Below are 26,530 nucleotides of genomic sequence, written 5' to 3' on the forward strand. Positions count from 1 at the left end.
TCAGAGAAAACTGATCTGAGTTCAGACTGTTTACTTACAGCACAGCTACACTCACAGATAACTGAGCCTCCTACCTGCCTGTCAAACACCATCAACCCACAAACCTTCTCCAGTCCGGACTGAGTGGAGTCCTGCGGGGTGAAGCTGTGAAGGCTGCGAGCGGAGCTAGCTGCTAACAGCCACCGCTGCAAGTAACAAACTCCACAAATCCATTCAGCAGCTCCACCATCCACAGTCAGACACACACGGCTGATTATTTACTGCTGAATTACAGCTCACAACTCGCACCAACCCAAACATCCTGGTGCAGACTATTTACTGGAGTTTACCAGCCTGATGCTCATCAGGCATCTGAAGATAATCACAAGCACGGCCATTATTGACTTTCAGTGTCTGATAGTCCACCACCAACATTTTCATCTGATCTCATCAATGAAAATCAATCATTGTAGTTTTTATTATCAAGATCTATTTTAGCTCATCGTTGTCTTTTTTTTTGTCCTGGAAAAAAGGTCGTTGACAGAAAACCTTCTTCATAGTTTTCATCAACAAAATGTACACTGGAAGATCCCTGAAATTCACCTTAATGCATAAGTAAGAATAATAACATTAATAATAATAACATTATGAAAGGTATTATTTTGTCACCTATCAGCACTTTTACTTTTGATATTTTAAATAAATTTTGCTGCTGATACTTCTGTTCTTTTACTGAAGTAAAATTAGGAATGCAGGACCTTTCTTTGTGTTCTTATAGCGTAGTATTAGTACTTTTACTTAAGTAAAGGATCTCAGTACTTCTTCCACCACTGTCAGCTCCAACTGGTCACAGTGGATTAGTCTGTTTGATTCCCATTAAAAGTGTTAATCTCCATTAAGAAGATTGACTCTGCCGCTTTCTGCTTTTTGTTCTGAGACACACACACACAGTCAGCTGTCCCATGACACTCTGAGAGTCTAAATGAGTGTGTGTGTTCATGTGTGTGTAAACTCACTGTCTGAGCAGCTGGCGTCCTTGTTTCCAGCTGAGCTGATGGCTGCTGTTCGGAGGACTGGGAGCCTCGCTGTCATTCCCCTCATCTGTGTGTGAGACAGAGAGAATTAGCAACATGTTTCTATCCATTCATTCATCCAGACTTCGTTCTCCCCAGACACATCATCCAGCTCCTCCTGGGGATCCTGACATGTCCCCAGATGGGCTGTATAATCCCCCAGAGAGAGTTTCTGGTCTGAAACAAACTCTTCTCTTCATTAGATGAGTCCAGAATACATCCACAGGGAGGCGTCCAAGAGGCATCCTGATGCTGATCCACCTTAACTGGCTTCTCGCAACACAAAACTCACGTGAGGAGAGGACAGAGGCTGATCTTTGGCCGAAAGGTTCTTCATTCTTTGTGTGTGAAATCCTTAAAGCGTTAAGCGAAATCAAAAGTTTGAACATCTAATCCATCTGCTGATGAAAACCATGTGATACAGTTCAAAGTTCCAGAATAAACCAGTAAGTGGACCTTGAGTTGAAATTGTTTTGGTGGACGTACAGTCATAAATAGCCAATCTTTGTTCTGTGGGATAATCCACAGTTCACACTACACGACTTCTAACACCGTCAGATTGCTGCAATGTTCACACAACACAACTTGCAGTTTTGTAATCGTAAGGGCCGAGACACACCTAACTGACTTCAGAGAACTAGCAGCAACGAAAGCCAACTGCTGCATCACCTTACATCGCCTGTGTCTCGGCCAAAAGTTGCACATGAACACAACAGCCGACGTCCAACCAGCACATAGGTTCTGCACCTGCGTGAGAGGAAATAACTCCACACCAGCAGACAGCGCTAATCTGTATGCGCCATTCAAAAAGGGAAATCAGAAGATCATCTTGATGCCAGTTAGCACAATAACAACACAATTCAGTGTTGAAGGAACAGAGCATATTTACCGTACACCAGTGAACAAACACAAACCATCAGGAAATGTTTCTGCTAAAAAAACCCAATCTGACCTTATGTAACAAGTTTGTTTCGTTCTCACTCCCTCTGGACTTTAGCTCTTTGTTTACTTTCCTCACTTTTGTTTCTCTTCTTGTGCACTGGGCTGAACAGCCAATCAGAGTAATTTTGTTCACCGACAGGCTGTGCCGTCTCCAATGCTGATTCAACATGCTGATTTGGCCAAAACAAAAATAAAAAAGCCGACAGGGGCCAATGAGGGGCAACGGTGTGGGACGCACTGCAAATATTAGGGTGACAGACGCTCACTGACAGCCCAACATTGACCAACAGCTTGGTGATGATTGGTCAGGGAACAACATCAGGTCTGTAATATCTCTTGGTCGAGTCACAGCAAGCATTTCCGACTCTATGATCTCATAATCCGACACAGTGATCATTTAAGGAGGCTTTCACATCAGGGACTCCAGCCTGGATCCAAGTTTACTCGACCCTGAAGTCCAGTTTGTTTGACTGATGTGAACACTGTGTACCGTACTCAGACACGGTTTGTGGATCCATATCTGGGTCTACTTGCAAAGGTGGTCTTGAGAACAGGTCATGTGTACTCAGGTGTGAAAACCTACTGTTCTAAAACACGGAAGTGGACTGCTATTTAAATGTGAATAGCAGTCGGTGAGCAGACTTTCAAAGGTATTTCTCAGCACTGCTGTTCCCCTATGAAATCTGCATATGCCCGCAGCTCGTGTCGATCTCATCCTTTGAACTGCACAGCCACGAGTGATAAAGTGGGGAGGAAGGCAAGAGGGTCGTTCTCCACATTGTCTTCAAAGAAAAAACAATAGTGGGCATGATGGGAGGATTGACTCCATTGTGTGGGCTTGGGATCTTGTGATTGGTGCTGTTTTCTTAACCGTGGCGACAACATAAACGAATGTCACATAGATGATGTACTTGGTACTCGGGTATGAAACATAATTTTTACACCACATTACTTATGTGAAAGGCCCTGAACAGCAGCCGGGTTCGACCACGAACAATCACCACTCAGAAGGCAGCATTTCAATTTTTAAAACATTTCAGCAGATCATCAACAGAGAGAACACAGACGGTTTGTCTTACCTGAATCATAACTCGGAGGTTTGATTTCTCCCTGGTTCAGTTCTGTTCCATATTTCAGCTTATGGTATTTTGCCCTGAAGGTGACACACACACACACACACACACACACAATAAATTTCCTGTTAAATGATGTCTTTTTATTTTTCTTAAAATGCTCAGTGAACAACAATAACATTCACTGTGTGCATACAAGTATGATTCCGTAAACCATCAACAGTGATGCATAAACTAGAATTACCACCCTGTGGTTGTATGACTCCACCCACCAGCCCAGTGTCTCTGACAGTCTCCATCCATGTCAGTGAAAACATGGATGCTTCACACACAGAAGATCTATATAATCAGCACAGTTTCAAGATTAGAGTCACCAATTCAGAATCTGACCAAATGTCTCCCCTTCTGTTCCTGAGATATGACGTTAAAACATGATGATGTCACAGTCAAGCTGACCTTTGACCTTTTGACCTTCATTATTTTATCCTGTCAGACATTTGTGTGTTGTCAGAATTAGCGTATGAATTCTTGAGTAATGGCCAAAAACATGTTTTGTGAGGTCATAGTGACCACAAAATTCTTATCAGTTTATTCTTCAGTCCAGGTGAACGTTTGTGCCAAATTTGAAGAAATTCCATTGTGGTGTTCTTGAGATATCATGTTCACAAGAATGAGACAGGTGAGGTCACACAGACCTTGACCTTTGACCACCACAAACTAGTCAGTTCATTGTTGAGTCCAAGTGAAAATGTGTGCCATATTTGAAGAAATTCCCTCGAGCTGTTCTTGAGATATTGTGTTCACAAGAATGAGATGGATGCAAGGTCACAGTGACCTTGACCTTTGACCCTTAAAACACCAACATCTAATCAGTTGATCCTCAAGTCCAAGTGAATGTTTGTGCAAAACTTGAAGAAATTCCCTCGTGGTGTTCTTGAGATATTGCGCTCAGGAGAATGAGACAGACAAGGTCACAGTGACCTTGACCTTTGACCCTTGACCATAAACAACAAATCACTTTCTCACTGAGTCCAAGTTGACATTTGTGCCAATTTTGAAGACATTCCCTTGAGGTGTTCTTGAGTTATTACATTCGCAAGCATGGGATGTACATATGGACAACATGAAAACATAATGCCTCGGACCCTGATATCACCAATGTGGAGGCAAAAAAAAAAACACCAGAATGGTCCTTTAAGGAGCTGCTTACACTGAACCAATAGAGCTGAAGTGTCCCATCACATCCTAAATTAAGTTTCTCAACCTTTAAATTGGTTTAAATGTGGTAATATAATATGTTCAAGCCCTGATATTTCAGTGACTGCTAAAGTTTTTCCAGGACCCCCCAACGCTTCAGTAAACAGCATCCAGACCTGCCAATCAAACATTCAGACAACCAAAGTGTGTGAAAATCTGTCGCCAGATTATGAGATTTATCACTAATAATTCCATAAGAGGATAAGATGCTCTTTGAGGTGGAGGGATCAATTTAACACTGATTATATTCATCAATCGGAGTCACTTTGATTCCATTGAATTCCTCATCACACTGCAGATTGCAACTGATGGTTGTCAGCAACTCTGCACATTTCTCTTATTGTCAACTGAACTATGAACTGATTCTAATAAGTTGGAATTAAAAGGCAACGGTGTGAGAATCAGGTTAAATAAATCTAATTCTCTGACTGCATTTTACAGAATGAAACATTAAAATTGAGAATTGTCTCCAAGCTTAAAAACAAGAAGCAAGATTTTATTTTTGGTTCAAGTGTTTAAGGGACAGTTCACCCCAAAATCAAAAACATATTTTTTCTCCTACCTGTCATTCTGTTTATCAGTCTACATAGTTTTGTTGTGAGTTGCAGTGTTGGAGTTACCGGACGTAGAGATGTCTGCCTTCTCTCCAATACAATGGAAACAGATGGCACTTGGCTTGTGGTGCTCAATGCACCAAGAAGTAAATTTGAAGAACAATAATGTCTCTTCCCAGAAATCATGACCCAGTTACTCAAGACAATCCAAAGAATTGTGAGCAGTTTCATTTAGGAACTACTTTCTTCCTACCTAACTACACCCGCCAGCCATATCACTGCTCCAGAATTTGTGGTTATATGCCACCGCGCACCAGTCAAGTTGCACTTAGAGTTTACATCCATGTCTGTAAAAACATAGATGCTTCACGGGTGAAATGATCCATCGATCTTGATCCATATATTGATTTAATGATCATTAATCAATATCATCATCTTTAGGTCAACCTTGCGTCTTTATTTTCAAATTCTGTGTCAATGTCAAACAGCAGCAGGCAGATGACAAGCAGCTGAAAGGAACACGATGAGAATAACTTTATTTTCTCTGGAATAAATTAGCAGCATGGAACATAATCGATTATGGAGAAAATACAGGTCAACAGACAGAGCACATGCCGAATGTAAACAATGATGTTACAAGATTAAACACGACGTAACAGATAGCCCTGACGTTTTGGGAAACAGATGATGGTTTGGGTTAAAATGAAAAGATTTCTTCCATAAAGGGTTACCTTATCCCATGTGCTGTTTTATCTGTGTTAGCGGAGTCAGTTTAAAGTAAGCGTTACTGCTCTTATTATTTATGAGTTGGTTTTATCTTTTATAGCCAAAAGTAAAAAAGAGGTGGGAGCTTCTTATGTAACTGATTGCGTTAAATGGGCCCTCTCATATCTATTGCAGGCCCCTAAATCACATTGAATCGAAAATGTATCGTCGCAGACTTTGTACTATCAACAAATAACAAATCATTGTCCAGAAAATCAATATAATATTATTTCATGATGAAACTGGTGATTTACACAACCAGCACAGTTTCAAGATTAGAGTCACCAATTCAGTATCTGACCAAATGTCTCCCCTTCTGTTCCTGAGATATGACGTTAAAACATGATGATGTCACAGTCAAGCTGATCTTTGAACAGTTAGTATAAGTAAAAAACATTTTGACCTTTGACTGTCGACCACAAAATTCGAATCAGTTTATTCTTCAGTCCAAGTGAACGTTTGTGCCAAATTTGAAGAAATTCCATTGTGGTGTTCTTGAGATATCGGGCTCTAGTTTCCCGGCGCAGCGCAAGCGGTACAGGGTGGCGAACCCCACGCAGAGCTACTTTCGAGCAGCGCAACCCGAGGCGCGCTCAGTTTGGTAGTTTGGCAGACCGAGGTGTGCTGAGATGGGTGTGGCGGTGCAGCAGGGGGAGGTGTCGACAGATCCAGCTTGGCGCAGTGACAGTTTCATGCCAAAAGGCTTCGCCGAAGGTGTGCTAAAAGCTCGCCATCTGAAACCAGGTCTACTGTCAGCGCAGGGGGAGCGCAGCCGGTGTAAGCCGAAGTTTGGCTGACCGGCGGACAGTGCGCACACGTCACCAAAACCTCACAGGCAGGTTTCCAGAATATCAGGCACATTAACAATGCAATAAATAGCCACAAAACCACTATTCAATGCAACTATCTGCAATCAGCACATAAATGTATCTCTATATCAACTGTCCCGTCACATCTGATGTCAGATCAAAGGAGAACGGCACCGTTTGGCACGTTTGGCACGCGTAATGGAAACCCAACCTGATTTGATTAACACAGCTGCAAACTAATGAGTTCTCATCCCTCTCAGCCAACCACAAACAGCCACATCATCAGATAGGGAGTATATATATTCAGCATCTGTCATCTTAGAAAAGTCAAAATAAAAGAGACAGAGTGAGACTGCGAGAGAGAAAGAGAGAGCGTGCGCACGAGAGAAACGCAACATTGATTTATAATTGTGGTGACCTCCTCCCAGGCTACCTTTGCATCATCAGCCTGTGGAGGTCTGCTCGCAGTTCCGTATATTCGGACACTGCGAGCTTGGACCTCCCGGACCAAAACATAAGTTTCCTCCTGGGAGGAGTTTGGCTGTGTGACGCTGCTGCTTTCTTCTGCCATGGCGAATTCAGTAAACTCTCATTACACCTTCGCGCGGCGCATTTAAGGGCGAGGAGAGGGGCTCGTTTGATTGGTGTGATGTGGGTAAAACCCACTCCACGCCTGCTCTCCTCCCTCTCTCCGACTTGTGCCGGTAGGAGGGACGGAGGTGGGAAAGAGGATTAGCTGCGCCAGGCGCACGGTGTGCCAAACTTACAAAATCCGCCAGGCCACACCCAGTTGGCTGCGCCAACTGGGCGAAACTAGAGCCCATCATGTTCACGAGAATGAGACAGGTGAAATGTCACAATAACCTTGACTTTTGACCGACATAATCTGACTCTTGATCAACAAATTTTAATCAGTTCATCCTTGAGTCCAAGTGGATGTTTGTGTCAAATTTGAGGGATTGCGACATAGCGTTTGCAAAAATGCGACAGACAAGATCACAGTGACCTTGACCTTTGACCACTAAAATCTCAACAGTTCATTGTTGTCTCCAAGTGGATGTTTAAAGAAGTTCCCTCAAGGGGTTCTTGAGATACTGCATTCTCAAGAACAGGACAGACGGATGTTCGGACGGACAACCTGAAAACATGATGCCTCTTGCCATGGCTATCACCGTCGCAGCGGCATAAAAACTCAACAGCAATGTCTCTTTCCAGAAATCATGACCCAGCAATTTGAGATAATCCACAGACTTTGTTCTACCAAACCCACCGACCGTATCACTGTGCAAAGGAAGTATGCATCTACTCATGGCTAAGACGCACATGCTCATGACAGCGTGTGATGTACACATTAATGGTGTCCTCTGAGCTGTAACGTTAGCTTGCTACATGAGCTAGCAGTAGATGTACTTTCCCTCTGTGCAGGGTTGGCGGGTGTAGTTAGGTTGAAAGAGAATAGTTCCTACATGCAACGTTGAGTTTTTATTAAATTTTCAATTGTATTTTTGGTGCTTTGAGCACAAGTCGAGTGACATCTAGTTCCATTATACTGGAGAGAGGGCAGACATCTCTACGCCCGATATCTCCAACACTCAACAACTCAGACCAAAACTATCCAGACTGATAGACAGCTCTACAAGTGAGATTTGTAGTTTTAATTTTTGGATGAACTGTCCCTTTAAGGTTAGATGTACTCACCTCTCCTGTTTGAGAGCGTACTCCAGCATCTTGATCCGCCTCACCAGGTCTTTCTTCAGGTTCTCCTGACCTCGCCTCTCCCCCTGCAAGAAGGCGATCTGAGCCTGCAGAGAACAGAGGGAACACTGAATGATGATGGACGGCAGGGAGAGCAGTGGAAGCCACATCTGAACTTTATTCTCTGACATCTTTTATCCCTCCAGTCATTAAGATTGGATCCCTGCTGTGTGTTTTCCATTAAACTCCAAAGTGCAGTTAATTGCATGAGGCAAAAAAACAGCAACACACAAAAGAAGCCGGGACTAACAGACAGCGTGGATGAGATTAAACAGAACCTCAGGGGGTCCATAAAAACACCTAATCTCCATTAAACATGATGATGATGATGATAATGATGATGATGATGAGAAACCAAAACAAAATCACTGAATCAACAAAGTCTGAATCATTTTTCTGTTGTCGTCTCTGTCGCTGTAATTATTTGCCTTGATGATCCTCTGTGCTTTACTTTCTCTGATCTTCGTCTCCGCTCTGTGACGATCTGACTCCCCCGCAAAGATCATTAAAGTTTTATCAAGTCTAATTCTGATTTCGTTTATCTCCACTTTGGTGCTCAGCTGCACCGCGGTCCCACAGAGGTTTGAGCAGCAGCAGCGGTGGTTTAGTGGATTTAGAAAATGGTGTGTGATTTCTCTGAGGGGAAGTGGTGTGAAGGACCATGAAGGCTAAAATAACTCCCCACAATCACAAAGCCCTCAACAACACGGTCTTCATCTGCAATGTCACGATGTCCATTTCAATGTGTGGAGCATACAGATGGAAAATAAAAACAAGAAGGATGGACAGGATGGATCTGTCTCAGCGGTGGACTACAGAAGTGTATGCTAATACCACACTGTAACTTGAAAAGTGCACTCAGTAAAGGGCAGATCTCAGGGCAGAGGAAATGTCCCTCCTGGCTCCCTTACAGTCTAGATTGCAGCGCAGATAAAACTGTTTTTGTATTTTCCATCTTGTATCATGCCTAACTTTAGTGGATCATAACACATCGAGCACAAAGACTGTATAAAAAAGATGGACGAAATGACAACTTCCCAAATGTGAAGCCCAAACATCTCGATCGCCCTCTGATGGCGGATGGAACATGGGCCAGACCGAAAACCCAAAAGCATATGCCAAATAATTTTTTGGGAGAGAGTTACTGCCCCAAGCTAAGGAGGTCAAGTACCACGGGGTGTTGTTTATGAGTGAGGGTAGAATGGAGCATGAGATGGATCAGCGGTTTGGTGCGGCGTCTGCAGTGATGCAGGCGCTGTGTCAGACCGTTATTGTGAAGAAGGAGCTGAGCCAGAAGGCAAAGCTTTAGATTTACTGGTCCATCTACGTCCCAACCCTCACCCATGGTCATGAGCTCTGGGTAGTGACTGAAAGAATGAGATCACAGATACAAGCAGTCGGAATGAGTTTCCTCTGTAGGGTGTCTGGGCTCAGCCTTAGAGATAGGGGGAGGAGTCAGACATCTGGAGGGAGCTCGGAGTAGAGCCGCTGCTCTTTTTACGTTGGAAAGGGGCAGTTGAGATGGTTCAACATACATACTTTGCTTGGCCTGCTGCCTCCACGACTCGGCCTTGAATCAGCGGTTAAAAATGGATGAATGGATGGAAATAAATCTGTTATTTTAGGAAGTCCTTACAATGCTGCTGTCTGTTTAAGTGTTCATTTTCTCATGAGTTTGGTTTTAATTATTTATTTGATACTATAAAAAGGCAGTTTGTCAACATGATTGACAGCTGTGTGTGCCAATCAGCGTGCTCGCAATCTGTGGCCCTGCCTGCTACTGGTTGGACCAGTGCAGGGGCGGGAAATCAACACTGCGGGGATCACTACTGCTCAGGGGCCTCATTTATAAAGCTTGCTTACGCACAAAACGGGGCTTGAAAGTGGCGTACGCCACTTACCACGCAAAGGTTGTGATTTATAAAAATAAACTTGGCAGGAGAATGTGCGCACCTGTAAGCAAACTCTGAGTCATGCGTGCGAACATTTTGGAGACATTTTGGCGATGCAGACGGCGAGGTGGAGAAGTGGAGTCAGATTTTTATTGATGTCTCACACAAATTTAATGTCACGCTATATCCACCTTAGATCCACGTTATCATTGAAATTAAATCCAGCAGCCTTATTTTGTGCTTGGAGTGAGGGATAATTGTTTCATAAAAACGTTGTAAAATCCAACTCAAATCCTGAATTGAAATTCTTTCTAAATACGTATTTAATCTGCACTGCCTCTAACGTCTCATTGTCCACTCTGTGAGCGCAGGAGGGGGAGAGGACGGTGTGACTGCATGGAATATATTTATTTATTTAGCTAAATATTTCCAGTGCATTTATCATGTCTCGAAATACAGCCATTAAGCACAACCGTTACACTCATTTCATCAGCCCTACTTAGACATGTGCTGTTCATGACAAAACCGGCATGAAGAAACGTGTTCGCCTATTACACTTTCATCTTTGAATTGTATTTCAAATTACACGTTGTATTTTGGGACAGGGATACCACTGGTTCATGCTGTAATTCAGGCCGGGTGTCTGATCAGACTAATTGCCATAAACATATAAATACTGCGGTGACCCTCATGCGTAATTGCGCAAGATGGCACTGGCACATCCTCCTTTTTGCCTCCACCTTTAATAAATGTGATTCTTTATGTCGCACATCAATGTCAAACTTCCTCAAATTTAAAAGCAACACATTAACTACATGTTGGTAAAGGAGTAAAAATATTTGGTCTACCTTTAGATCAGACCACTTTTTTTTTTTGTTCTGTCACTGTCGGTGCAGTCCCACAGACACAGCTGATGGCATCAGCAGCGTTGATGTGTTGCCACTTTTCTCGCTTTCTTTTATTAGTGATCCCGCTGCTGTGGCCACCAAATAAAATCTTTCTTCGGTCCTCCACCTCCCGTTAAAGGGTCTCGAGCTCAGTCTCGGAGAAATTCCGTTTTTTGGTTTGTTTCTCACACCTGTCGCTTTGACTCACAACGAGAGAACACTCGCATGCCGGCTTATTTATATGCAGATCGCATTCATGAGGTGATTTGCATGACCATTTATGGTTGAACTAGGGCGTGTAGAGGGCGGAATATGAGGTGGATCTGGGTGCGCACAACTCCAGGAGGTCTGTGATTTATAAAGAGAACATTGCGTGCAAGTGTGCGTGTGCACGGTTTTATAAATCAGATTATTTTTTGGCGCATGCCATTTTCAGCTTTTGGGCGCACGTCAACTTTTAGTATGAATCCTACGCACTCTTTTATAAATGAGGCCCCAGGTCTGGCTTCACATGATGTCACCGGTGCAAGATGGCAGGGACCATATCCGGGATATTTTGTCTTCACTTTTGTACAGTGGGAGGAAGTTGAGACGCGTTGTTTATCTTTAAATACAGTTTACGATCGGGTGTGGAATTAATCTGCAGATGCTACAGTTCCAAATGAGACCAAACCTTTCCATGGATGTCAGTTTTTGCACCACGATGGAGTGAAATATGTCCTGCAGCAGACAGTAACACTTGTTTTTAGCCGAGCTGATTTCTGGAAAGCTCGCAACCCCTACCGGCCGGTTAAGAGCAGTCTGCAGTAAATGATAGCATAAAACGGGTACTTTATTTTTATCAATGCTCACTGTAACTATTTTAATTGAACATATATTTAAGTCGATGTTTCACGTTTATGTTTCACCTTCTGTTCTACATCTGCATGTATCTGAAAACGTGTCTCTGTTTCTCTCTGTTTTCCTCTCTGTTAAATTTATTTCTCATGCATGAATGTAAATGTTTACATATCTTGCGTACTGTAATTGCATTGTAAATTTCATATCTCTAAATAAACAAATCTTTACAAACAAAGAGGAGATTTGTCTTCTCTCAGGTCAGCAGGTATCTGAGGCTCCCAAAGCCTCCTGGGAAATGGGACAGGAACTGAAAGGAAACTTGTGACCAACTAACACGTCGTGTCTCTGCGTCTGATCTGTCTTAACGTCTCCTCTCAGACATGGCTGGACGTGAGGCAGCGACTCAGTGAGCAGCGTGGGAACAGACGACATGTGACCGACCTGGAGTCAAGGTCAAATAATGAGGGAGGAGGAGGTGAGCGCAGCAGAAACCCACAGCTGTAAACTTTGTGTCTAAGCATCTAAATGTTGGTTCAGTTCATACCGAGTCTTAATTTAGACACATGTAAAGGAAAAGTTTTCTGGTCTAAAACAATGAAATGACAGTTTGAAAATAAATAATAATAATAATAATAACAGCCTTCGTCCTTGACTGTTGTGAGCTGCAGGCTCTGTGTGCAGAGACCCAGCTGTTTCCCAGCAGGATCCATGACATCAGCGCTTACATCACCCCCCACCCCCCCCCACCCCCACCCCCCAACCCCTCTGCACCCCTGAGGTTCAACCCTCCTTTGCTTTACTGCTTCTCCTCCTCCTGCTCACACTGACAGTTGTTTGTGTGTACAGTCGCTACAAAAACCAGGTCAGCTGTTATATTTAATATGAGAGTTCACAACAAACAGTTCCAGCTGGCAAGAAAGCTGTGACGCTGCCATGCAGGACTGTTTACCTCTCTGTAATCTCTGTAAACAGATATCTGCACATGAATGCAGTGTCTGATGGCGACGGGACAAGACTCAGGTATCGGAAGTGTTCTGGTTTTAGTCTGTAGTCCGAGAGGTATCGATCAATCACATGTGAGCGTCACCTAAACAGACACACCTGAAACACTGAAATGTCGTCTCAGAACCCATCAGCTGTGATCTGATGATGATTTAGATTTATAATGTTTTTTGTAAGTCATATGCAGATACCAGTTTATAGAGATTGGCTGAAATGACCGGCACACGGAAGAGGCTTTATTGTAGTCAGATTGATAGCCGCTGGTTTCCAAGATTGACCCCTCATCCATATTATAATCAGCAGAGTTTCAAGATTAGAGTCACCAATTCAGTATCTGACCAAATGTCTCCCCTTCTGTTCCTGAGATATGACGTTAAAACATGATGATGTCACAGTCAAGCTGACCTTTGACCTTTTGGATATAAAATGTCATCACTTCATTATTTTATCCTGTCAGACATTGGTGTGAAATTTGCTTATCATCAGTGAATTAATTCTCAACTTATGGTCAAAAACATGTTTTGTGAGGTCACACTGACCTTGACTTTTGACCACCACATTCTGGTCAGTTAATCTTTGAGTCCAACTCAATATTTGTGTCAAATTTGAAAAAAATCCCACATTTACAAGAATGACCTTGACTTTTGTCCACTAAATTCTAATCAATTGATCCTTGACTAAAAGCAGATGCAAAATTGGAAGAAATTCCCTCAAGGTGTTCTCGAGATATTGAATTCTCAAGAATGAGACAGATGCAAGGTCACTGTGGCCTTGACCCATGACCACTTAAGTCTAATAAGTTCATCTTCATGTCCAAGTGAACGTTTGTGCCAAATTTGCAAAAATTTCCTCCAGGCATTCTTGAGATATCATGTTCACAAGAATGAGACAGACGAGGTCACAGTGACAATGACCTTTGACCACCAAAATCTGATCAATTCACCATTGAGTCCAAGTGGATGTTTGTGCCAAATTAAAAGAAGTATCCTCAAGGCATTCTTGAGATATAACACAAGAATGGGACAGACTGACGGACAACCTAATAATTTTTGTACTGTATTTAACTGAATATAGGTCACGGAGGATTATTGCATTTTGTATTTACACTTTAAACAGCGTCCCACCTTTTTCGGAAATTGGGTTGCAAATTTGATTTTTGGCCCTTTTCCTCAGAAAATGCTGCACCAACTTTAAAACAACAAAATGAAACAATTAATCAGACATCAAGAGACTTGCTGATTCATTTTCTGTTGACTGATGAATTGATTCATCTGCAAATTGTTTCATCTCTAGTTTGAGTGCTCATAATATTCCAGAAAATGGAGGAGCAGATACTGAATACATTCATCTGTGATCGATTGTGTTGATCTGACAGATCGGACGCCGCAGGCTGCTGCTCTGACACTTCCAGGCCGCTCTACACACTGACTGACTGGACTGCGTGTTTGCAAACTAAACCCCCTGTAAACACACACACACACACACACACACACTGAGGAGGAAGTAGGACACTCAGCCCTTCATTCATGTCAAACACACATTATAAGTGGGTCGCTCCACACTCGAGGCGACTGCATGTGAAGTTCACTGAGATGATGACGGTGAACGAGACGAGCTCTCTGTTTGGAAACAGTTTATGTTCTCGGAGGAAAAGCTTGATCACGCGAAGCTGAACATAACGACAATTCCGTCTGATTCCAGAGTCACAGAGATCAAACCTCTCTGCACACATACAAACACAAATATCCCGTGACCGCACTGCATTCTGGTCTTTTCTTGCTCCTGTTTTTGTCTCTGTGACTCTGTGATGGATTTCTGGATGTATGACTGTTTGAAAATCAATGCCTTTTGATGACATCATCAACGGCTGAACAACTGCTGTTGTGTTCAAGAACAATCTGACACCTGATATATAGTGAACTGTAGTTTAAGGAAGGAAATGATCCAAATCTTACAACATATTTCAAGACGTTTCTTATGGTTTGTGTGTGATTTTTAACAATGTAGCTCATAAATGCTGGAAACTGGTTAATGACGGGGATGTTCCTGGCGACTAAACAAAAATTTTAATTAGGACTAATCGACGAGTCTAAAAAAGGAAAACACTCAGAAAAAAGTCAAAATTTACTATTTGGTAATAGTATCTGAAACATTGTCCCAAAAAATACTGTGTGCATTCAGAGCCCTTTGAAGCCTTTAATCACAATCTGCAACAACCATGTTGGATTTTAAATGCTGCTGAAGTACGAGACACTTTGGGGCGGAGCTAAGCCCATGGAAGCCGGTGACATGAAGCTAAAAACTGACGCTCGATGCACTACAGATAAAAGCTGAGTTGACCTCAACTGTTTTCAGCTCCTGAATGACACCTGAAGCGTCAACCAATCATATGTTGTTTCTAGCTGCAGCAGTGTTATTCAGCTGAGTTACCTGACATTGTGCTGGCTTTATGTGTATGGTTGCACATGGGGATGCCATGGGGCGGCAAAATGTGACGTTAAAGGAAATGACCACTTTAGAATGAAAATACAGACAGTACTTACTGACCCTCATGCCAACAAGAAGTCCAGTGTAGTTTTGTAATCCACAAAACTTGTTCAGGGTATCGGAGGATAACGGCTAGCCGGATTTTTCCATACACTTGAAGTGCACGGAACCCACTTCCAAAATCATTTTGAAAATGTAATAAAACTCTGCTAATGCACTGCAAAAACGTCAGAACAGCTCGTCCGTCGTAATCCAAGTGCCCTGAAGCCGCGGCATGCAAAATTGACTTGAAAAGACGTAATTAACTCCACTTTTAAAACGACCGCACAGAGTACATTTAGAGCAGCTAAACAAAAGTTGTAGTTTTTGTTTCTGTGGCTCAACGCAGACGTTTTTAAACTTCATGGTGGCTTTAAAGCAGGTGGAGGAGTTTGGGCCGGCTCAGTTTTAGAAAGAAGAACCATCTGTCAGAGGAGTCTTCACTCTAAATGCAGGACAAAGTGGGTAACCCACTTGATAAAAATTCCCATCAGCCTTTTCTTTTCTTTTTTCGGAACAAACCGGTGCTCCACATCAGATCACAGACGGAGCAGAAATGCAAATGTGCTGCTTTGATTCATAAAAGCTGCACAGAGAGGAGGAAGGTCCTTAAAGTGATAGTTAAGGTTTTTGGACATGAAGTTGTGTGAAACGCTGACCATCTGTAGCTCTGATGTGACGGTGTCACTACTCTCAACGAGCCTCCTGCTCTGAGAAATCGCCCGTAGCTTACCGGAGAAAAAGTAGTTCCGAAGATGTACGGGGGACACGTAACCAAGACGTAATTAACTCCACTTTTATAGCATATAGCGACTCGAGAACGCTCAGAGACGCTCTTGTTCTCGAGTCTCACAAGTTGCCATGTAAACACAGCACGCCTGCAGGCTAACTGATCACGGTGAGAAATTATGCTATCAAAGTGGAGTAAATTACGTCTTTTCAAGTCATGGAAAAATCCAGCTAGCCGTTATCCTCCGATACCCCGAACGAGTTTTGTGCATTAAAAAACTACACTGGACTTCTTGTCGGCATGAGGGTGAGTAAGTACTGTCTGTGTTTTCATTCTAAAGTGGCCATTTCCTTTAAAATGGGACTCAGACATTCATCAAAATAAAAGATATTTATTTGACCAAATACAAGCTTTAGATGCCGTTGGGAGTCGAGGTGCTTTGTGGCAGGTAGCAGACACACACAAGCCCAGGACAACGTAACTACGTTAATGAGCGCTTGAGCAAACGCTGACTTGGCGAAAATGTAGCTGGTCACAGTTTTGCGTTGTTGCTCGTTGTGTGATCCCAGCACGAGACTATTTTAGGCCCTGATCGAAAGCATTTTAGCAGCAGCAAGCAGCTTTTTGTAATAGTCTCTAATATAAATAAAGCTTTTTGCTCACTGTTTTTGCGTTGCTATGCGCCAGCAGTTGGCCAGCAGGGAAAAAATGTTACATTGGACACTGTCATCTCTGAATTAAACACACAAATCCCATTTCTGTTCCTTCCTGGCAGCAGTGACAGGGAACTAATACACGAGACAAAAACTCACTCAATCACTACAAACTGTCAGATTCTTAAACCTCCATCACTTGAAACTTCTCCTCTCTGAAGGATTTATGATCTCTGCCTGCTGACACATCCATCTGAAGCTAGACGTGCTTACAAAACAAAATAATGGTAAATTTAAACCAGAAAAGGGGCTGCAGTCGAAGTTCACTGAGTTTTAGTCGTGTTACTACCTCGTCTGAGTCCCTCGTCTGTTGCCATGGCATCCGAGGATGACGGTGAACTCGGTGGGATGGGTGACGTTTAACGAGCTCATGTGTAGGAAGGCATCTGCAGCACGTCGGGGGCGTCTTAACTTATAATTATAGATTTTACTGAAACATCTGAATGTCATGTTTTAGCAGCAGCCGGTGAAAAGCTTCACAGAGAGCAGAGCTGGATGTGGAGGCAGAGGAAACAGGCCGACAGCAGAGGTCACACCGTCACAAAAGTAGAGACTCTGCACGATTGCAAGACTTTCCATAGATTTTCTATGAAAGCACTTTGTTGTCCTCACACTGCTCTTCTCCTCTGGTTCAGTCATGTAGTTTTTCACTCCGGTTTCCACTCCAGTTGGGCCGAAAATCAGCTGATGTAGTGAATATGTTAATCAGGTTGGAAAGTACATTGTGCTGTACACTAATTCCCTCATGTTCTCTGCCTGGAGTATTCGCATCGAAATCCCAGGATGTGAAACACCATCAGAGAGGGAACTCTGGAGTAAAACAACGTATTATCTCACAATCAAATGTGACTGTTAAAACAACTATTATTACACCAAAAAGAAAGCCACATCCTGAGACTTGTGATTCAGCACCCAAATGAAAGCAGCAAACGAACATGTTTCTGCTTCTCTATTACACAAACCTGCACTATAAAACAAGAGATGTACATATTTTCATTGGCAGGAAGAAAACTAAATCAGGTCAGTAAAAAGCAGACAAGTGTTCCTGTCAGTTTGTGCAGGTTAGTCAGGGATGAGGGATGATAAAACCCTGTTGTCACCTGGTGTCAGTAACGTGTGTCCATTGTCTCTGCTTCTACTTTTGTTTGCACTGCTCTCTGCCTGCTTTGTAGGGGTCGGGTAAAAAACCGATACAGAACAGTGCTGCGATATTCTTCTGTGGCGATATCGTATCATTAGACAGATGCCAATTTTTATAATTATTAAAGCGACACTCATCTTTCTGGAAATTTTATGCTCTTCTTTGTTTAAATTAAAATGCTATTAATAAGCTGATGGCACACTAAAATGTAAGTGAATTCCACCAGAGATAAAAATGATATCATAATTATATACATAACATATATACATATACATAATTATACCACTCTCATATGGTTCTCAGAAAACTCCGCCCACTGAAAGAGACCAGAAAGAGAGCACACATCAGTTTTAAAGTCTCTGCATTGGCTTCCTCTGTGTGCTTCAGAATTGATTTTAAAATCCTTTTATTGGATTATAAAGCTCTTAATAGTCTTAGTCCTACCTGTTTATCAGCTTTGCTTTTATGGTATGAACTCTCTAGAGCCCTCAGGTCTTCTGGTAGTGGCCTTTTAATCATCCCCAAAGTTAGAACAAAAACTCACGGTGAGGCATCATTTCATAACTAACTAGCCTGCCTGAAGACCTGAGGGCTGCAGAGAGTGTTGATATTTTTAAAAGCAAACTCAAGACCTACATTTTTAGCCTGGCTTTTAATTAAAATGTATTTTATTTTATGATTATTATTATCATTATTATATTATTTTAATGTATTACTTTTATTTTATTTATTTTTTATTTTGTATTTATGATTATTGTGTATTTATTCATTTATTTGTATTAATCTGTCTTCTTAGCTGGCGTATTCTTCTATTACGTCACTTATTCATTTATTAACTTATTTGCTGACGGATCTAAAATTGTTTTCTATTTTAAGTTTTTTTGTTTTTAAGATATTTTTTGGGCATTTTTAGCCTTTATTTGACAGGACAGACAAGCGTGAAAGGGGAGAGAGAGAGAGGGAGTGACATGCAGCAAGGGCCACAGGCTGGAGTCGAACCCGGGCCGCTGCGGCAACAGCCTTGTACATGGGGCGCCTGCTCTACCATTAAGCCACCGACGCCCCCTATTTTAATTTTTTTTCCTGCCTCGAGTGTTTCCCCACTCATGATAGCGTTTCCTCAGCCTGTTATAATTTAAGTACTTACAATTACAGTCTTTATATGTGTGTGTGTGTGTGTGTGTGTGTGTTTATTGTGTGAAGCACTTTGTGTTGCATTATTTTTGTATGAAAAGTGCCATATAAATAAAGTTTGATTGATTGACTGGCCGAGCGTCCTGTCGGTCTTCCCCACATGGAGGCTTCTGACTGACGTAACCGCTCGCATAACAAATAAATAAATAATAAATAAATTGTTTCTTCAGTCCACTGGACTCATGTTGCTGCAATAAAAATGAGTAAAGTGAGATGAGCAGACTGAAAACTTTACTAGATAAAACAGACGTTGACAAAGACTTCCTTTGGGGACATCATAAGAAGTTGAAAAAAGGAAACAAATCACAATTTATCATAATATATTTTTATCACAATACTCAGCATATCACATCACGTTTAAAATCATAATAATATGTTGTCGTGACTTAAATATTGTTGATAATATTGTACCATGGGGCCTCTGCTGATTCCCACTCCTACTGCTTTTTCTATCGGGCTATCTAAAGCAAAATAACCGAAACTGACATTACTGACCTAACTTTATATACAGATCTGTTGACCATCTTTGCTCCAGTGCAGATTTTCTGCCTCCAGGGTCTTACAAAGTCGGTGGTTACCATAAAACCCAGATTTGAAATCCCGTCAGAAACCTGAGGAGGAGCTTCATATAATGTGCTTGATTTTCATTAATGCCAAACACCCATTTCTTCCGCTGTTTGCTCAAAACACTCAAAAACTAAGAATCACTTTCTGTGCAGCAGAAACAACGACCACACAGAGTAGGTTAAAAGCAGCTAAACAAAAGTTGTAGTTTTTGTTTCAGTGGCTCAATGCAGACGTTTTTAAACTTCATGGTGGCTTTAAAGCAGGTGGAGGAGTTTGGGCCGGCTCAGTTTTAGAAAGAAGAACCATCTGTCAGAGGAGTCTTCACTCTAAATGCAGGACAAAGTGGGTAACCCACTTGATAAAAATTCCCATCAGCCTTTTCTTTTCTTTTTTCGGAACAAACCGGTGCTCCACATCAGATCACAGACGGAGCAGAAATGCAAATGTGCTGCTTTGATTCATAAAAGCTGCACAGAGAGGAGGAAGGTCCTTAACTTCTGATAAGGAGCTTTATGTTCAGAACTCCAGTTAAAGTGAAATAAATCTACTGCTGTGATCTCTGTGAAGCTAAATCATACAGTTGCAAACATTGTTGTTGTAAAAATATTAAATTTAGCAGCTTTAAGGAAAGTATACCATTAAAACCTATGTTTTCAGACTGAGCAGAAAATCAGTGTTTCACTTTGTGCTGTTTAATGTTCTAAAACATTTGGTGGATTTGAAGACAGCGACTCTGAGGTTAATCTACAGAAAGTGAACATTTCATCCTGATAATCATGTTTGCTCTGCGCTCTCCCTCACTGAGCTGCCGTCTGCTCACAGAGTGGATGTGTCGGACTACAGAGTCTTACTTTGTCTTCTTTAAGACAACAGGGATTACAGGAAGATTAAATTGTGTCAGCCTTCAGTTGCCCTCAATACAGGAAACACCACACAGAGAGCAGGACAACACAGCAGCTCTGAGCTACGACACAGCAGCTCTGAGCTACGACACAGCTCTCACTGTACAGTCAGAATACATCAGCCTCTCACAGTCTCACAGCTTCAAATAAAATTAGATAATGGTACCTTGAGTTTGGTGCCTCTTCTTCAACTTTCCTCTCTATGCAATAACAAAAATCTAATTTCTTAACAAGCTGCAGAGGTGATGTAGCTTGGCTTGTCCAGACCCAATTTGCCAAACGCGAATGGGTCTGGACACAGAGTGTACATTTCCTCTATTCCCAAAGGGCGGTATCAACGGCTGTCACTCAAAGTGCCCCTTCATGCAACTGGAAAGACGGAAAACCAAGCAGAGTAAACGAAATGTGTGACGTAGGCTAGCACAACGCCACTGTGATGAGCTGTGATGATGTCTAGGAAAGAGTGTTGCCGTCTTTGCAGATTTCCTCCTCACTGTGGAGAGTTGCATGGCTGTGATTCCCAGCTTGGTCACTTCCCTGACCTGCTCCTCCATGAGAGCAACTAGCGGAGAAACAACAACAGCCACTGGGTTTTCACTGAGTCCCATCTCTTTCCCTATCAACGGAGCCAGTTGGTGAATTAAACTTTTACCAAACCCTGTAGGAAGGACGGCAAACACATCACAACAGGTCACATCCATGTCTGTGAAAACATGCTTCACACACAGAGGCAGCACAGAGCGGCTAACATCCGACACCGAGCTGTTAAACGGTCCCTCCAGTCTCACATTGAAACAGCTCAAGCTTGCTTACGCACAAAACGGGGCTTGAAAGTGGCGTACGCCACTTTCCACGCAAAGGTTGTGATTTATAAAAATAAACTTGGCAGGAGAATGTGCGCACCTGTAAGCAAACTCTGAGTCATGCGTGCGAACATTTTGGAGACACTGGGAAGTGGCGACGCAGACGGCGAGGTGGAGAAGTGGAGTCAGATTTTTATTGATGTCTCATACAAATTTAATGTCACGCTATATCCACCTTAGATCCACGTTATCATTGAAATTAAATCCAGCAGCCTTATTTTGCGCTTGGAGTGAGGGATAATTGTTTCATAAAAACTCTGTAAAATCCAACTCAAATCCTGAATTGAAATTCTTTCTAAATACGTATTTAATCTGCACTGCCTCTAACGTCTCATTGTCCACTCTGTGAGCGCAGGAGGGGGAAAGGACGGCGCGACTGCATGGAATATATTTATTTATTTAGCTAAATATTTCCAGTGCATTTATCATGTCTCGAAATACAGCCATTAAGCACAACCGTTACACTCATTTCATCAGCCCTACTTAGACATGTGCTGTTCATGACAAAACCGGCATGAAGAAACGTGTTCGCCTATTACACTTTCATCTTTGAATTGTATTTCAAATTACACGTTGTATTTTGGGACAGGGATACCACTGGTTCATGCTGTAATTCAGGCCGGGTGTCTGATCAGACTAATTGCCATAAACATATAAATACTGCGGTGACCCTCATGCGTAATTGTGCAAGATGGCACTGGCACATCCTCCTTTTTGCCTCCACCTTTAATAAATGTGATTCTTTATGTTGCACATCAATGTCAAACTTCCTCAAATTTAAAAGCAACACATTAACTACATGTTGGTAAAGGAGTAGAAATATTTGGTCTACCTTTAGATCAGACAGTCCCACAGACACAGCTGACAGCATCAGCAGCGCTGATGTGTTGCCACTTTATTTCACTTTCTTTTATTAGTGATCCCGCTGCTGTGGCCACCAAATAAAATCTTTCTTCAGTCCTCCACCTCCCGTTAAAGGGTCTCGAGCTCAGTCTCGGAGAAATTCCGTTTTTTGGTTTGTTTCTCACACCTGTCGCTGTGACTCACAACGAGAGAACACTCGCATGCCGGCTTATTTATATGCAGATCGCATTCATGAGGTGATTTGCATGACCATTTATGGTTGAACTAGGGCGTGTAGAGGGCGGAATATGAGGCGGATCTGGGTGTGCACAACTCCAGGAGGTCTGTGATTTATGAAGACAACACTGCGTGCAAGTGTGCGTGCGCGCGGTTTTATAAATCAGATTATTTTTTGGCGCATGCCATTTTCAGCTTTTGGGCACACGTCAACTTTTAGTATGAATCCTACGCACTCTTTTATAAATGAGGCCCCAGGTCTGTAGTTAAACCCTTTATTAACTGTGCAGGGATGCTAGTTGAGTGATGCTAACAGTTAGCCCTGTTGTCCCGCAGCAGTTGTCTAATGATAAACCGATAGAAAGAGAGTGAGACAGCAGGGCTCAAGACGCTGCATGCAGCTCTACAACCACATGAGATTTTACCTGTTTAAATAGTTGAATTTGCTGTAAAGTTGTGGTGATTGTACAGAATTGCAAGTTTTTACAGGGGTTGGGTGAATCTGTGTTAGCTGTTGGTAACACAACATCCAGGAGGGATTGAAAGGAGGACTTCCAACCATGCATGAGAGCTTCATTTTCTCAGAAGCACAAGGGATAGACCAATCGATTCGTTCGTGAGGCTCAGTTTAACAGATGCCTTCACTGATGCCTTTTGTTGAGGACACAGTTTCCAGATTATGGATGAGCACAGGCCACAGCTTCTCTACACACTAGTGGGATAGATTACTAAAACTGATTTTGTTTCTCCATAAAAATCAATATCCACTACTGTACGTTCCCACACACCACAGCCCCCCCGAGGAGCTGCTGCACTCGACTTCTTCACCTCTGAAAGATACTGTAAGAAACAAGCAACACCTCCGTCCTGCTGGACAGGCAGCGTGGGAGGACACACAGCCGAGCGGCTCATCACAAACAACAAATCAACTCTACCTAAGGTGATCTCTGAATCAAGACTGAAACTATTTCAGTGGCGTTTCTCAGGATCAGGGCTGCAACTAATGATTATTTTCATTGTCGACTAATCTGTCGATTATTTCTTCGATTAGTCGACTAATCATTTTATCGAAAAATGTGCTAAAATGTTGAAAAATGTTGGTCTGTCTCTCTCAAACCCCAAAATTACATCATCTAATGTCTTGTTTCGTACTCACACCAAAGGGCTTCAGTTCACTGTCACGGGAGAGTGTGTAAAGCTGCCAATATCTGAACGTAAGAAGCTGCAATAAGAGTATTTTGGGTACTTTTATAGTACTTTTCTATGAAAAATGACTCAAACCGATTAGTCGACTACTAAAATAGTCACCGATTATTTTAATAGTCGATTAGTCATCGATTAGTCGACTAATCGTGGCAGCCCTACTCAGGATATTCCCTCAAGGCGTTCTTCAGATATTGTGTTCATAAGAATAGGACGCACATACCTACAGTACAGGCCAAAAGTTTGGACACACCTTCTCATTCAATGCGTTTTCTTTATTTTTATGACTATTTACATTGTAGATTCTCACTGAAGGCATCAAAACTATGAATGAACACATGTGGAGTTATGTACTTAACAAAAAAAGGTGAAATAACTGAAAACATGTTTTACATTCTAGTTTCTTCAAAATAGCCACCCTTTGCTCTGATTACTGCTTTGCACACTCTTGGCATTCTCTCCATGAGCTTCAAGAGGTAGTCACCTGAAATGGTTTTCCAACAGTCTTGAAGGAGTTCCCAGAGGTGTTTAGCACTTGTTGGCCCCTTTGCCTTCACTCTGCGGTCCAGCTCACCCCAAACCATCTCGATTGGGTTCAGGTCCGGTGACTGTGGAGGCCAGGTCATCTGCCGCAGCACTCCATCACTCTCCTTCTTGGTCAAATAGCCCTTACACAGCCTGGAGGTGTGTTTGGGGTCATTGTCCTGTTGAAAAATAAATGATCGTCCAACTAAACGCAAACCGGATGGGATGGCATGTCGCTGCAGGATGCTGTGGTCGACATGCTGGTTCAGTGTGCCTTCAATTTTGAATAAATCCCCAACAGTGTCACCAGCAAAACACCCCCACACCATCACACCTCCTCCTCCATGCTTCACAGTGGGAACCAGGCATGTGGAATCCATCCGTTCACCTTTTCTGCGTCTCACAAAGACACGGTGGTTGGAACCAAAGATCTCAAATTTGGACTCATCAGACCAAAGCACAGATTTCCACTGGTCTAATGTCCATTCCTTGTGTTTCTTGGCCCAAACAAATCTCTTCTGCTTGTTGCCTCTCCTTAGCAGTGGTTTCCTAGCAGCTATTTGACCATGAAGGCCTGATTGGCGCAGTCTCCTCTTAACAGTTGTTCTAGAGATGGGTCTGCTGCTAGAACTCTGTGTGGCATTCATCTGGTCTCTGATCTGAGCTGCTGTTAACTTGCCATTTCTGAGGCTGGTGACTCGGATGAACTTATCCTCAGAAGCAGAGGTGACTCTTGGTCTTCCTTTCCTGGGTCGGTCCTCATGTGTGCCAGTTTGGTTGTAGCGCTTGATGGTTTTTGCGACTCCACTTGGGGACACATTTAAAGTTTTTGCAATTTTCCGGACTGACTGACCTTCATTTCTTAAAGTAATGATGGCCACTGGTTTTTCTTTAGTTAGCTGATTGGTTCTTGCCATAATATGAATTTTAACAGTTGTCCAATAGGGCTGTCGGCTGTGTATTAACCTGACTTCTGCACAACACAACTGATGGTCCCAACCCCATTGATAAAGCAAGAAATTCCACTAATTAACCCTGATAAGGCACACCTGTGAAGTGGAAACCATTTCAGGTGACTACCTCTTGAAGCTCATGGAGAGAATGCCAAGAGTGTGCAAAGCAGTAATCAGAGCAAAGGGTGGCTATTTTGAAGAAACTAGAATATAAAACATGTTTTCAGTTATTTCACCTTTTTTTGTTAAGTACATAACTCCACATGTGTTCATTCATAGTTTTGATGCCTTCAGTGAGAATCTACAATGTAAATAGTCATGAAAATAAAGAAAACGCATTGAATGAGAAGGTGTGTCCAAACTTTTGGCCTGTACTGTACATCCATATGTTCCTATATACGGTAGGACAATCTGAAAACATAATGCCTCCTGCCGCAGCTATCACCACTGCGGAGGCATAACAAAACTATCAGACTTATACCGAAGAGACAAGAGAGGAACGTGACCTGATGGTGATGGAGGTCACTGGTGAGTTCAGCTTTTTTGATTAAAAAAACTGCTGTCTTCTCTCTGAAGTGCAACAACAGAGCATTAAGTTGATGGATTAGCTGTTTCCTGCAAGTTGACTTTCATGGAAATGAATGGAAACAAAAAGCTCCCTGGAAGGAACGAAATCAATCTAAAGTCTGACAGTATGATTTGGAAATCGGCAGGCAGTGATGAGCTGCAGTAAAATAAGCTAAAACATGTACAAACAAACCTCCACTTCATGCCGAGCAGAAAGGTCACACAGTTGTCACCCGAGTCTCTGTAAACCCATTTAACCACCGTCCATATTCATAAAACCCCTAACCCCAAAAACCCCATCATTTGCCCGACAACTGTGTATGACCCCTCACTGACGTCGCATTAACGTTGCAGCAATATTTTGGGACACAAAGAAGAGTCCTGTGGGAGGGGGATTTCCCGCTGCTTAAATCTGGAGCAGTGAGGGGATTATTCTTCCAGGGAGCCGGAGAGGAGGAGATGAAGAGACGGAGAGATGAGAGGGTGGAGGGGAGGATAAGCTGCTGAGAGAGAGGGGGGGGCGGAGGGGTGGTGGTGTTGCTGGGTGAAGGGGTGGGGGTCTGTCTGTCTGATAAACTCTGTCTGAGTCTACAGAGAGCTGGATCTTCACTCTCAGGGAGAAGCCGTCAACGCAAACACGAGGTCAGGAAGGAGCCGCCAGTGGTCAAAAAGCGACTGAAGCAGCGTGAGATCAGAATTCTTCATCACTGACATTCATCCATCTGTGCTCGGCCGGTT

The 26,530-nt window shown here is 42.6% G+C and overlaps 1 protein-coding gene across 2 annotated transcripts in view; it reads right to left on the reverse strand.

Annotated features, from left to right (window-relative positions):
• LOC117255710 (striatin) overlaps positions 1-26,530 on the reverse strand; it is an 81,563-nt gene that overhangs the window by 29,228 nt on the left and 25,805 nt on the right. For both annotated transcript variants that reach the window (XM_033624854.2, XM_033624855.2), the window contains exons 2-4: positions 8,151-8,254; positions 3,074-3,147; positions 996-1,080 (exon numbers count right to left, since the gene is read on the reverse strand). In XM_033624854.2, coding sequence (XP_033480745.1) covers positions 996-1,080; positions 3,074-3,147; positions 8,151-8,254 — 263 coding nt within the window. The remainder of the gene's footprint in view (positions 1-995; positions 1,081-3,073; positions 3,148-8,150; positions 8,255-26,530) is intronic.

This window comes from Epinephelus lanceolatus, chromosome 3 (genome assembly GCF_041903045.1).
Source record: "Epinephelus lanceolatus isolate andai-2023 chromosome 3, ASM4190304v1, whole genome shotgun sequence".
Classification (NCBI taxonomy): domain Eukaryota; kingdom Metazoa; phylum Chordata; class Actinopteri; order Perciformes; family Serranidae; genus Epinephelus; species Epinephelus lanceolatus.